The sequence below is a fragment of the Strix uralensis genome, chromosome 4, assembly GCF_047716275.1.
Source record: "Strix uralensis isolate ZFMK-TIS-50842 chromosome 4, bStrUra1, whole genome shotgun sequence".
In the NCBI taxonomy this organism is placed as follows: Eukaryota; Metazoa; Chordata; class Aves; order Strigiformes; family Strigidae; genus Strix; species Strix uralensis.
Genome location: NC_133975.1, coordinates 27413283 through 27427599, shown reverse-complemented (window position 1 = coordinate 27427599; position 14317 = coordinate 27413283). Strand labels below are relative to the sequence as shown.

General features: G+C 38.7%; 1 protein-coding gene across 2 annotated transcripts; it reads right to left on the bottom strand.

Moving 5' to 3' along the window:
* Positions 1–4708: 4708 nt before the first annotated feature.
* On the bottom strand, positions 4709–14065 carry TMEM33 (transmembrane protein 33). Of its 2 annotated transcripts, XM_074866070.1 has the most exons (8): positions 13994–14065; positions 13839–13902; positions 12621–12715; positions 11995–12182; positions 10978–11045; positions 9840–9973; positions 7833–7916; positions 4709–6499 (listed from the first exon to the last, which is right to left on the bottom strand). In XM_074866070.1, the coding sequence occupies exons 2-8, from the start codon at positions 13893–13895 to the stop codon at positions 6370–6372; spliced, it is 756 nt and encodes a 251-aa protein (XP_074722171.1). In that variant the 5' UTR covers positions 13896–13902; positions 13994–14065; the 3' UTR covers positions 4709–6369. The 2 variants fall into 2 exon arrangements, with proteins under 2 accessions (XP_074722171.1, XP_074722170.1); XM_074866069.1 differs by lacking the exons at positions 13839–13902; positions 13994–14065 and adding an exon at positions 13619–13821.
* Between the last annotated feature and the right edge of the window lie 252 nt (positions 14066–14317).

Here is a 14317-nt window from a genome sequence, read left to right as displayed (position 1 = left end):
AGTAACAATATAGACCATAGCAAGTGTTTATTTCTCTACTTTTCCACCACAGGAGCTTCAAACATAACTGCCAAGAACACATAATTCCACTGCAGCCGTTCTCCATTTTAAGTAAACCAAGATCAGCCTGTCATCTCTTGTACAATATGGCAGCATCTGAACATGCTATTGCAGTAGTATTTCAATAGAGACTAAATTAGAAATAATTTACAGCTAGAAAACTTAAGTACTATCCAGAGGATACTGATGGCATAAAACCATGAATAGTGAATTGGGGTTTATGAAAGCAACAGAGCACCTCTTCCACGTTCTTGTTTTTTCTCCCCATTCTTCTTCCTTCTATTAATTTCTACCTTTGTGAAAGCTATAGTTGACATTGCTTTAACTCTTACAGATAATCTAGCCCTGCACCTTTAAAATTTCTGATTTGCAGCTTACTTTTCCTGTGAAATCTATCAAGCAACTGATGCACAATCTTCATCCAACATACTCTCGCTCTTTACACTGGCAAATGTGCACATGGCAAAAGGAACACACAGCAAATGAAAATACCATGACCTGCACTTGTTCAAGGAAACCAGTTTCCTCACCGCAGGCACAAGTCTGCACTGCTGCAACACTTCACTCCTCACAAGTAAGATATCACGGTCAGGCACATGGAAACCAGAATAAAGGGAGATGAACTCAAATTAGCCGTTGCTTTAAGAGCAGTCTTTCATAGCTCCCCAGAATACAATCCACATTACTGCTTCTACAAAACCGCAGCTGCATGGTGGTAGCCAGCTGTGGTAGAATAAAGCCCATCTGGCTGGCACTGGGGTTGAACAGAAGTCAGCTATTTAACATGCCACCACAAATGAACTAAGCCTAGCCCTCAAAAAGAGGGTAATTTAGGGTCACATTATTAACAACACTAGTTTACAATTTTGCTTACTAGTTGCAAAATGAATTTTTATTATACTGATATAAATTCCACATAATCAAGCACTAGCTACAATTTTCAATTCAGCAGCAACCCTTTTTTAGGTAGTAGGATGTCATCATACTCACAAAGCAACCTATGGACCTATGTAACCCCCCCAATGGCAGGGACAGGACTCCTCCCAAGACACACGTGTACAGTCAACTTTCTCTATTAACATCTGCACTGAAAATATGGCAGTAAACCAAGCACATAGCTAAACTTTTTCACTGGACTTGGTGTTACCTATGCCAGGTATAAAGCAGAATAGCTCCAATGACTTAAAGACAGGGATCAGCTTTTTATTTGTTTTCATATACAGCTTAATCTTCCTTTTTCTCTAGAAAAAGCAAATGAAGCCGCAGTAGCTTACTGCATCCTGCAACTAAACACGCAAATAAACCAGGAAAAACCCCGCAGCACACACGTAGAACATTTAACATGGAAAGCTGTTGGTCAGTAACTCAGAGATTTGAACTTAAATAACAAATGCTATTTTGCAACACAACATTGGTAATATTTTAAATCCAGAAAAAAACTATACAATTTGATTTCAAGAACATCAACAAAACCATAGCTGTATCAATACAGAAAACAATTTAATTTGTTTTGAAATAAATATTTGACGTACAAAGCACATACAGTGGAAAAGGGTCACAATAAATTACAAATGGAGATACTCGCTCGTTCACCGAGAAAAGCCCTTGGTATTTCCAATTTCATACCATCAAATTTATCATTCTTGCTGATTTAAGCACACCACTAAACAAATATGGATCCCTGTGCTTTCTTTCACAGGTACTGGCATGGATAATTTACTGCAGTGATCCAATTTGAAAATCAGTAGGGACCGGTAAATCGCTGCATAAAAGAAAGAGCGAATGAGGTGCTTTTTCCTTAGTGTCAGCAGCCTGTGATTACTATGTTTATTAGATTTTCTTGAAAGGACTTCACATTTTCTCAAATATGCAGGAGAACTATATTTCCCCTCTGAGCCCTTACATTAGCATTTTGTGCCTCAGTCCTTGAATACAAGTAAAAGATGAATTTTTCAATTCATTTTAGAAGTTTGTACCATCTGGATGGCACAGAACTAAGCAATGAAACTTTCTTACCTGCGCAATATCTGCTATTATCACAGAGCTAGCTTCTGCAGAAGAGTTAATAAGTAATGCTGACATTTTATGAAAAAGATATTTTTGAATCCACATTTAAGACTAAATTCAATTACATTATCCATACTGATAATGCATCTTTGAAATAAAGGATTGCTTAAGGTTCTGTCCTTAAAAGGACATTTAAAACAGCAAGGCCTGACTATTCCTGTGATTTTAAGAAAGTTATAGCACTATGAAAGTTACAGTACAAAGATAAACTATATATACCGAAATTGCTTAGTGTAACCACAAATACTTGCACTGAAGCAATTTAAAATTAGTTTCAACAGATCAGCATACCCTACTAAATCTAGCATGTAAGTGCTTGCAATCTTATTCTGTAGCATTATTTTTCCTCACCAGAAAGATGATAATACCAGAGGCCATACCTAGCTCTTGCACATGGGAATTAATTTTGACACTGCTTTGAAAGAACATGCTGTTCTAGCTCAATGGTCTTTTCTACCCTTAATCTGAGCACCGTAAGGTACAGTACTTTATGAAACTGTTTAAGCAGCACTATCATTTTGGAAAGAGGACCAAGTAGTCATAGGTGGTGTAAAACAAGTCACAGTTCCCCCTGATGTTTGTCCAACTCTTTTTTTCTATTTCCTGCTCTGCCAGAGCTCTTGCATCACCTCAGACAAGTGGTCTTTCCTTCCATGCCTCAGTTTCTATCTGTAAAATGGGCAAGAACTGCACTTCCTTAATTAACAAGGGATCTGTACAGTAAATGTTGCAACACTGGTGCCCAACAATAAAAAGGTCCAACACAGACAGTACAAAATAACCAGCTACATTATTTGTTGGACAGTACTATCAAATATATAGTTAGCAACTAAAAAAACTGTTGGAACAAACAGTGGCTCGTGATTATAATCCTTAAAACATGTAACTTAAAATATTAATGGATATTGCTCCCCTTCAACATCCATCAAAGACGAGAGCAAAACATAAAATTGACAGCACAAAAGTGACAATGAAAGTATAAAATTAAAGACAATAAAGGAAAGGATGGATGCATTAGCGAATTACTTTGTGTGTAAGAAATCCCAACTGGCATCAGCTACTCCAACAGACCCAGTAGGTCCTGATGCTTTATTTATCTACAGGTGAGAACAGACAAGTCTTATGCTGGAGCACCACTTCTACAGCAAACTTGTGCACAGCAAGGGGCAGGTCTACCCACAGAATCTATGCAACAGCACTTTATCTTATGAAAGCTAAAATAATAAAAACAATAACCAGCATGATTTATACCAGTGGAAACAATGACCACATCAGGTAGAAAATCTTTCAGTAGGACAAAAACTCCTCAGCTTCACATTTGGGGTTGACAGGCGTTTTATACAGTTGCAAAATTTCTCTAACACAGACTTCTGGTACAGTCTCTGCATCACAGCTAGCTGTTGAAAGCACAGCAGCACAAACACACAGGTCTTTTCACCAGAAAAATCTCAAGTTATCAGGACACAACCAGCATTTCACGTGTTTAATTTAATTGTTAGTATAGAAACCATCACAAACTGTCGTAAGAAAGCAGGCACAAGGACAGAATATTTTTGCCAGCACTGAGGAAACTCAGTATTATCACTTAGGCAGCCTAAAGGCTGCAGTAAAAATCAAAGTTGATGCAGACTGAAGGCCAGCTGCCCTGTTTATTTTACTTGGAAGTTATTCTTACCCCATTGTTCCATGTTTTCTTGGCACATCAGAGAAGTTTTACCAGGCCATAAGCAAAATCCAGGCCTCATTTGTTAAGCAACTCCTTGCAAAGCCAAGAATATACTACTAGCCAAATCAAATCAAATCCCATTTGTGAAACAACTTCCTCCATTTGACCCATTTTTAAGACTTAATAGGAAGAGTTAACAAGAAATTCAGCATCCACATATAAGCTCTACTTCATGACACTGTCTTCCAACTCTCCTACTGAAATTTCATTCATTTAATCTTCCTCATCCATTCAGAGTCAGATCTCAAGACTTGCATCCTTCAGTTACAGTTGCGATCAGATCCAATTTAGGCTCCTCTCTAATTTAATAACAGTATACCATTAAAGGAACAGTAGACTGCCCCCATAACAGCAGTCTTAGAGCACAAAAATTTGCTCAGAAGTAACACAGCATTTTGCTTACAGTAATTACAGAAGTATTCATTTGCCTTCCACTCCCAGTATGGAGAACCAACTTAGATGACCAAATTAGTTTTTAAATCAGTGGTGCAAAAAGCTGAACAGTCTGATGTCACCACTCAAAAAATATACCATGTAACATGAAAGAGTCTAGAATAGTGTTGAAGAACTTAAATGGTAGTAAGCAGGTCTAGATTTCTGCTCTGATTAGACACCATTGTCGCAGTGCTTATTCTTGGGTTAAGTATTGAAGGAAAGGGTCATAAATTTTTGCACTTTAGAAGGCAAAAATTCCCTATAGTTCAGAAATGTACAAGACATTATGTCCCCATTCAGAAGCAGCAGTGGGGAACAGAAGAACATGCACACATACACACAAGGACAGCATTCTGCTCAACTTCCAGGTTCAAGCATCAGTATGTTGTTAGAGAAAATAAGCTTGAAGAGCCTAGCAAATTACATTTAACACTCCTTTTATTGCAGTAGAAATTTTAGTTTTTATAAAATCTTCAAATTACAGGATATACATATAGTGAATCTCATTGCAAGTCTTTAGCAGCTGTAGAGCATTACTGCATGCAGTTGCTTCTGCAGTGTGCAAATGTTCTATAAATAGCTAATCATGTTCAGAGAGCAAGACAAGTAGTCAAAGAATATTCAATCACCTATTGGTTCATAAGTACCAAGAGGTTGAGCAAAAAATGAAATAAGTTTATAAACACATGGTTCTGATCTAACAAACTAATACAACTGGGAAGTCTGAATGATATTCACATCACAGACAAGATAACTCAATAGATAAAGGAAAATACTTTGCTTCAAGACTTTTCAGAAGTGTTTCATATAAGATTTCTCTGGCCAGGAAAAAGTAGTTAAGTACAGTGCTACACAAGTTTACAAAAAGCCAATGAAACCCATTTAATTTTATGCAATTAGAATACTAACTACAGAAGATTAGGCAAATGCTTAGCCTTGAATTTATGGAAAGAAGTTGTGTTCAGACAGATAGTATTTTTTCCACGACCTACCTTTCAGCTGCTGAGTGAATGCATAATCAGCACTCAATTTAATATTCACTTCTGTAGTCACGACACTGACTTCAGATCAATCAGACGGATTTATGCCAAAAATTCTAGGCAGCTTCTGAAACAAATGGGTCTAAACAGGTGTAATCCTTTATGCAAATTTCCCATCACAATGAAAGTCTCAGAAACTGGAAGAACAATTTATATAGAGCTAGCTACAGATTAATTTTCTATAAAGCTGACATGCTTGAATTACTGCAGTCTCACATTTGTGTAGACACAAGAACAAACCTGCAATGATTCTGCAAAAGTTACTTCGTTTACATTGATTAGTTCACTTAAGGGATGGTTAAAAGTTTAAGCAGTGCATCTTTGTCTGAAAAACCTGCAAGTCAGCAATTTGGCTTGGTAAAACATCTTGTTATGACAAGATAACTGCACAGAGTTTTCCGTGATCAGAGTCTTGATATTTCTTCCAACAATGTAATGTAAGACTATGTCACAAGGTAGAAACTTAGATCTTTTTAAGTAGTATTAATAAAAATAGCCTCTCCTTCAGAAAAGGTGTTAACTATGTCAGCTTGATAGGTTTTAGTCTCTTTTGTTAAATTCAGAGGGCTGTATTTTTACATTGAGTATAGTAATTTAGACAAAATGGTTCTACAGATACATTTAGTAAGCAGAAGAATACTGTCCAAAGTGTACTGCATAGGTATGTGTACCAACTGCTACCCACTGGAAACATCATCGTACAGTAGCTATAGTTCCAACTAACATAAGACTGCTGAGCACAGACAAAGTTTTAATCAACCTCAAACAATCCTTGATTCCTAAAAAAATAATTCCGTATGACTGGGCATGTTTTGGATAGGATGCAGCTATTTTTTTTCACCAATTAACAATACATCACAGTAATTTTAAGTTTCCATGACTTGCTTTTGATATGCTAAATTTCGTATTATCTCCAAGAAAAGCATATACACATTTTTACACAGCCTGAAGTGAGATCAGTGTAAAACCGGGAATTTATCATCATCAGCAGAAGTGCCAGCTGCTCATAATGTTCACAAAACACAAGTGCCTGAAATTTGGCTATGCAACAGTTGGTGCCAATCTGCTTATAAAGGAAATGCTGCTGAGGCATAGTCTTCTTACAAAAACAGGGCATGAGGGCTTCATTATTAAATGTTCAACAACAATCCTCAGCTCGGTGAAGAGAGTCCTGAAAAAAATCAAATTTAAAGAGTTTTAAAATCCTACAGCATTTATCAGAAATATCATTTATATCTTTTTCATTCACTTCTTAACACCCCACACACACTCTAGTTAGCAAGTTCTTTAGATCAACTCAGTGTTGCAGTATCTTGCAAGAGCTTCAGAATTCTTGTCCTTTAAACATTAACATTTTAATTAACTTTAGTTCAGCAGCTTCCAGCTGAATAAAGACAGCAGATAAATTCCACCTTCAAGAAAAAAAACACCATTAAGAAAAAAAGAAAGAGTAATGCTTTATCAGATATAGTGTAAGCAGTTGGGAGGTAATTGCGTGTTTGCACCGCTTATTGCCAGAAGCAAGAAGCCTGCACTCTAGAAGCAACTATTAGCAGACAGACACGAGAAATAAAAACAGCAGTTTCCCTTAAAACTACATAAATGTGAGCAAAACATCTTGGATAAATTAGTTCTATTGAAGGCTAGTTTTAGGATTGCACAACTTAAAATATTTTTAAGATACCAAAGTAGTAAAGTGCCTTCATGGATTTTTTTTTTTTTGGTTTAAAAAAATACATGTACTAAGATGGAGCAATTGATTTCTAACATTAAGTTTATGATTCTCAGACCTGTCTTTGCATACCGTGGCAGCCAAAGCCACTTCCTTGGTACTTCAGCAAACCATTTTCTGACTGAGCAGTGATCAGATGGGAAAGTGTGTTCACAAAATCTTACACTATGCAAACACTTATCATAGGAAGAGTTCTGAGGAAACACTAACCTGAGCAAATCATCATAAAAATATTTATGGTTTCAAAGTTTAAAGCAATAGTATTGGCTCGACCAACTTTCAAACAAAATCAATAAGGCTCTGTTTCAATTATAATTAACCTGACTTACAAATTTAACTGAAGGAGATAATGAACATGTTTAAGATCACAGATTTTTTTATCCGTCAACATTACACAAGTTCATAAGCGCCTGTTCATGTGGAAACTTTGCCTCAGACAGACCTGGAATCTAAAAATAAGGGTATCGTTCTGGTAAATTGTTGCAGAACAATTAAGATTTCCTTCTCCCAAAACGTAGTTTCAGTTGCACAAGCATGTTCTGAAAGCTCCCATTCAAGGATGGTGGTACATTTCAGAAAATTTCAGGTACATGAAATAAATGTAACCTTGAACCAGCTGTTTTTTTTAGCATCCAGGTGTACTCAACATTCTGTAATTATCATTTGCAGACTTAGTATTATGAGTTATATACTCATTTTAGAATGAAAGATTTCTGAATGCCTAAACACTATACAGTTAAACATTAGCTTCTGAAATCAATTTAGTGCTTACCGACAGTATGGATTTCGCCGAGAGGAGTAGCGTAATGTAAGAAATCTATAGTAAATGAATGGCTGGAGCAGGCTCCCTTGCCCACTGAAAGAACAGAAAATAGAGTTTAATACCAAATGACCAAAAAAAAAAAATCAGGAATTTTCCTAATAAAAGCAAGCAAACTACTTAGGCACAAAAGAAACTAGATTGCAGTCACATTGGTTCAGATAATCTAGATCTGACAAGTACATAACCATACACTTACAAAAGCAGAAACTCACATTATAGAATAAAACTACTCAATGATGCAGTTAAAGAAGTGCTGTTCTTATATTGATTTTATATTTATGCAGTTTTTTTTACATGCCTCATTTCTAGTGGTAGGCAAAGAATCACAGAAGTGACAGTGGACACCTGTTCAGTATTACAGAAAAACTTGCTGGTCAAGCACAGAAATTGGCTGACATAGAAATCCAGTTACAGCAAGCTTTTTCAGCTCCAATTGTAGCACTCCAAATATCCGGACCATATTTCTAGTATCTTTTGCAAGACTTCTCACACTGTAGACTATTATAGATGTGTTGAGACAATAATGCCAAGCTGATAACTGACTATTCCAGTCACAATGAAATTAGGTTTTGATACTTTACAAAGCTGCTGTTTCACATGATGGTGCTAATATAGTGAAAGGGTAGCATATAAACCATACATAGCAAAGCACAGAAAAAACACAAGTTTAAAGACTGAAGCTTCTTTATATAACACAATATTAAAAAGCTCTGTTTGAAGCTGAACATAACAGTTCCAGTAACTAGAGCTCCTTCAAGTACAAGCAATATCTTTACCCAGAAGCAAAAATATGAAGTGAAAAGGAAAGTAAGCTACAGGAGGGGGGAAAAAAAGGAAACCTTGCACCTGTACAACAGTATTTACAAGCAATTTAATATGCTAAAACAGTTTAAAGAACAAATTCTCACAATAACTGTGTTTAACCGTTATACAATTTTAAAATTTGGTATGTGATCTTTTATAAGCTTCCGTATCTACTAGATGACATACCAAGGAGCAACACTTCACATACTGAATTCTCCAGAGAGAGAGGAAAAAAAGTTTTCCTAAAGAGAAGTTTAAATCACTTGAGAGTTTCAGATACTGGATACAAAGCGTGTCTGTCAGTTGTTAAGTAGCCTTAAATGAAATGGAATCCTTCAGGGCTGGAGCACTGAAGTGTTCAGCTGACATATCAAAAGATAAAGACAAATTATGCATTCTATCAGCTTCCAGGAAGATAAAGCCTCCCTTCTGCTGCCTGTGAGACCACTGAAGGCAAATGCTCTCACTGTGCTATGACCTGTATAGATCAAAGGGCGTTATTCCCCCTCCAAATATTAAAAGACAAGGACCCAAACTTCAGTGACAGGCAGGTCATTATGCCTGTATAACTTCAGTAGGATTTCAACATGCATACACTCAAGACCCCTAAAATGAATTCAACAGGCTGCACAGCAGGCAAAGCCAAACAGAATCAAAAAAAGAGCCAAGGGTCACTGGGCAGAAGTAACACAGTAACAACATAACCTACTCCTGTGCTTGCACACTTTTAGCACAATGAAATTTCATGCCACTTAAATTTCTGTAACCTAATAGTCAAAATAAGAGTTCACTTTCAGCAAAGCTGAAGATCTTAATATTCTGTTACACTGAGCAAAATTAAAACTTACTGAACAGTGTAAAAGAACACAAGTCACACACCTGAAAAAAAACTTTGATTTGACCCAACAATATCACCCATGCTATGAGAGAGAAGGTTTTTTGGTGCTCTGTTACATCAGAGTGAATTTTTTTTTGATTTCATGATGCACCAACTTGAGAAGTCTAGCAATCAAATAAATTTAACTCTAAGTTCAAAACTTGGTTAACCAGAACCATACAAATGGAGATCTGTGACCCACAGAGAACTCAACTGCAAAAAGTAATCTTGTGTAGAAGGTTTCTAATTCTGAAAATATTTATGGTAATTCTTACCTGAAGAGCATGAAAACTGTAGCTGGCATCAGGAAAATTTCATTGCAAGCAATGAATTTTAGAATATTCTGTTGATTAGCATTCAATTTCTCTAAAAGATTTCTCAGAAAGGGCAGACTATTTGAACTTCGTGCCTTTAAAGAAGAAAAAAAGATCACCAGAAATCATAGAAGTTACACCTGTCTTCTCTAGCACAAAGAAATCAAAATAACTAACAATTATAATTTACAACTAATTTCAGCATTTTAAGACTAGATCCTTTAAAGGTATTGAGATTAGTATCCCAAAGAAAAATATTGGAAGCCCGAAACTCCATAATTACAGAGAATTCAATCAAAACCATGAGGCGTTGCGATTCCCTTGCCCACCCATTTTAGGTTCAACTGCAGAAAGATGGCCACAAGCCTTATCCTGTCCTCTAGGAGGAAGTACCTCTGGTAGCATGACAGCCCAGTTAGGAACACCAAAGGCTGGAGTTACATTAAGCCACACAAGGCGGTTCACAGAATCACAGAATCATCTAGGTTGGAAAAGACCTTGAAGATCATTCAGTCCAACCATTAACCTAACACTGACCGTCCTCAACTACACCATACCCCTCAGTGCTATGTCAATGTGACTCAAACACCTCCAGGGATGGGGACTCCACCACCTCCCTGGGCAGCCCATTCCAACGCCTTACAACCTGTTCTGTAAAGAAATACTTCCTAAGCCAGTTCACTGAGCAGCAGGTCCAACTGGCAAGTATTTTGCTTGGTAGCCTTACCCTGCAGTCTGATATTTTACCACTGAAATAGAACATTAAATTTCACAGGCTATGGTTTAGCTTGAAAAAGACATGTCTTAAGTTTCAGCTTAACTGTTACACAGCATTTTCTTCCTTCAAAGAACAGCATTTGAAGAAAAAAATGTCAACTCCCAACATATCATTGAATCATAACAGAAGGGGGGAAAAAAAACCAAAACCACCCAATCCAAAAAAAAAGACTTCTCAGATTCTCTGTGCTGAGATTCCATACTACAGTTTCTCTAACCCCTCTAGTGTAGCTAAAGGAAAACACAGCTGTAACTCAAACCTGTTATAAACCCCCAAGAGTACCAACAGTATTAATCATATCATACAGCATATCATACTTACATCAAGAACCTTCTTTGTATATGTGGCAGCATGAAGCAAAGAGAACAGCAGAACTGGAAAAATACTCACTGAAGCAAGCGATAAGGAAAATTACAGGCTGCACAAGTGCTTCATTTCTCTGTGATGTTATGCTAACACACAAGTCATAGCTTGATGGTTCTTTGCAAGAGGCTGGCTGGAATGACCTATACTGATTAAGACATGTATAGGTCTAACATCTATATTTACAGCTCTTCCCTTTGTTTCTTACACATCTTCCCTAAACATTTTTATTATCTTCAAAATGTGTGTGTATGCAGAAGTACAACATACACCATTACACAGCAATGCATTTCTACCGAAATGCATTCTTTCTGCATAAGAGACACACGTGAGGTTACCTCTTAAAAATCTATCAGACATATGTAGTCATAATATTTTTTTATCAAGATGTAACCAAATGCATTTCTTTACCAAAGAACATGCAGTTGCCAGCCATTCAGATTTTAGAGAGCAAGAACATAGACATTCCTCTGCCAGAGGCATTTTAAGAGTAGGACACGAAGCATACATGTAGCACAAAGTCAGCTCTTAAATATCACCCTTGACAAGTCACAGAGTAAGCCTTTTTTTGCAGACATTATCTGTTTAATAACTTACCTGAAAAAGCTACTACTGAGTAATTTTGTCTCTACATGATATATGTCCTAGTTCCAGTGAGAGGTCATAAGTCCTGTACTGGTAATAAATGAAAGTTACCAACTTCTCTCAAGTGTCACTTGAGGCTAGTCATAAAATCCACTGAACTCAGTTTCAGGAAAAGAAAACGGAAGTAGCCAGAGACTGCAGTGCACTAGTTATAGAAGTGATTAATCTGAATATGAATCAATCAACATAAGCGTCTCCTATTTTACATAGGGCATGCTCTATGAATAGCAAACCTATTCTAGTTTAAACTAGTTTTTCAAATCAGGACATGTGATGAAAAGTTTTTAAGATCTTTATAAACATTACCAGGATGACACAAGTAAAGGATACTTGTTACAGGGTAGGAATTCACAAAGATAAGAGAGTACAACAGGTAGTGGCAGCTGTCCTCCAGCAAAGCCTGGGCCAGAAACGCCCTGCTAAGCTGAAAGTGCGGTAGCCTTTGGTGTAGTCGGAGGGCACTAGTAAGAGCATTTGCCAGCAAGGCACGCTGATAAAAGCTTGCTGCTTCATGCAACCTGCAAATCATCAGAGGAGACGTTACCATAGGAACCAAGCCCCTGCTGAGAAGTCTTCCACCCTTGAGAATTGCATCACAATTGCACAATACCCAAAGTATTTCTATTATGGTACATAAGCCCTATTACCAAAACACAGCTCAAAAACTGGTAAGCCGACTTAATGCAGGTGATAAAGATAAAACAACTCATTATATTTCTCCGTAACTACACATAAAAACATGCGTTTGCCACTGCTTTACAGTTGCGTGACACATTTTCCAAACACACCTACAAGTGTTTTAAACCAGTCTAAAAATCTGTAAACTGTTCTGACAAAAAGCATCCAAGCAAGCTGAATAACAGAAGTTTACCCTTACATGAAAAACAACTCTATGAAAAGGGAGTGTAGTTACTTTGTAAATTTTTAATGCTATTCTACAATATTACAATACATACCCTAGAAGAGGCAGGACAAATAGAGCTGAGCAGTAAACTGTGAACAAGCGGGAAATCCACATTGCTGTATCCAACTTGTTAGCCATTAGAAATTGCTACATTAGAAGAAGAAAAGAAAAAACCCAACCCCCACAGAAGTTGGTATCTTAATATTTGCATACAATATTCTTCCCTTCTATATGAAACTACAAGTCTTTCTCCAGCCTTGAATAGAAGCAAATTATAGCTTGAAGCAAAACCCATCTTTTTGTGCCATGATACTTAACTTACATGATGGCACTAACCAGATCAAAAATAGCTAGGCTTCCTCAGAACCAAAAGGCTCCTTTGTACACTACAACTAAATACAGCTCTAAAATCTTCTGTGAAGGTAGTTTTTCTATACAAACCAATCTCACTAAACAGTCATCTTCAAAAATGTTATCATGAAAGGTCTTTAGACCTGACTGACTTTTGCATCTATTGCTTTGAGGTTCCTTTTAGAATACACTGCACACATCTGGAGCTAAATCTCCACAATTCTTACTGAGGGGAAAAGAAGAGGAGGTCAGGTAAAGTCAGCATAACTACATCATAAGGAGGGTGGCATCGTTGAGGCCTACATATTCATGGCCTCAAAAAAGCAAAAAGCTTTTAACATTAACGTAGCACCTCTCCTGTCGTTGGGCTCTCCTTAACCACAGTCCTCTTCACTCCGGATAGAGTCCCTGTACCAGAAAGGCTCTAATGAAACACATCACGCTTTTGGTTATTAGGTCCTTAAGAGTCATCAGCTTCCTTTCACCTGAAAAAGCTCAAGATTTTTTTCTGAATTTGAACCAGCTTTTGAAGACCGCTCTTTCCTCTGTTCCTAGACCCTTATGAAAGGGACCAGAAAACAACCTAACTAACCTGCAAGCGTCTTCAAATCATATAAATGCAGATGACATATAGTTGCTGCCACACAGAATTATCTTTAATTGAGACATTTTTCAAGAACGACAGTGCTGCAACAACACCTTTCCAATCAGTAAGTGAAAGAGCCGCTTCCCCCTGCCCGTACCCGGGCGAGCAGTCGGCCATACTGCCGTTCCAGCAGGACCCTCCCAGCAGCACATGCGGCGCCCGCGTTGCCGGAGAAGCACCGTGGCCGGCCCAGGACCCTCACGCTCCCGCCCACAAGAGTTGGGCCAGCGCCGCGGCCTGCTCTCGCCCACCCCACGGCCTGGGGCTCCTTACCACGGCTCCGCCGCCGGCCCCGCCTTGCATGGGCCCATTCTGCGTGGAGTCCGCCATGGCCAACCTGCGGGGAGAGAAGCGCCTCAGCTAGGGCACGGGCGGCACGGCCGCTACCCCCCGAGCTCGAGTTTCCGACCCGGCCGCCCGCGACCCACCGCGAGTGCCACAAACGGCAAAGCACCGCCGCCGCCGCGCGCCCGCCGGATGCGGCCAGATGTCACTTCCGGAGGGGCGCAAGGCCTGCCGGGTAATGTAGGCCCAGCGACGCGACACTTCCGACCGCGCCTGGTGACGTCACGGGCCTTTCCGGGGAGCGGCAGCCCTTCGAGGGTGGAAGGGTGCCTGCTCGCGAGGGGCCGTGCAGGGGGGCACTCGCCTCTTCCTCCGTCACAGCTCCTCCGTGCGGCGTCTTGTCAGCTCCCGGGCCCTCCTGCCCACAGCAGCCCCAACCTCCACTGCTCAGCTCGCCCTGTAGGGTC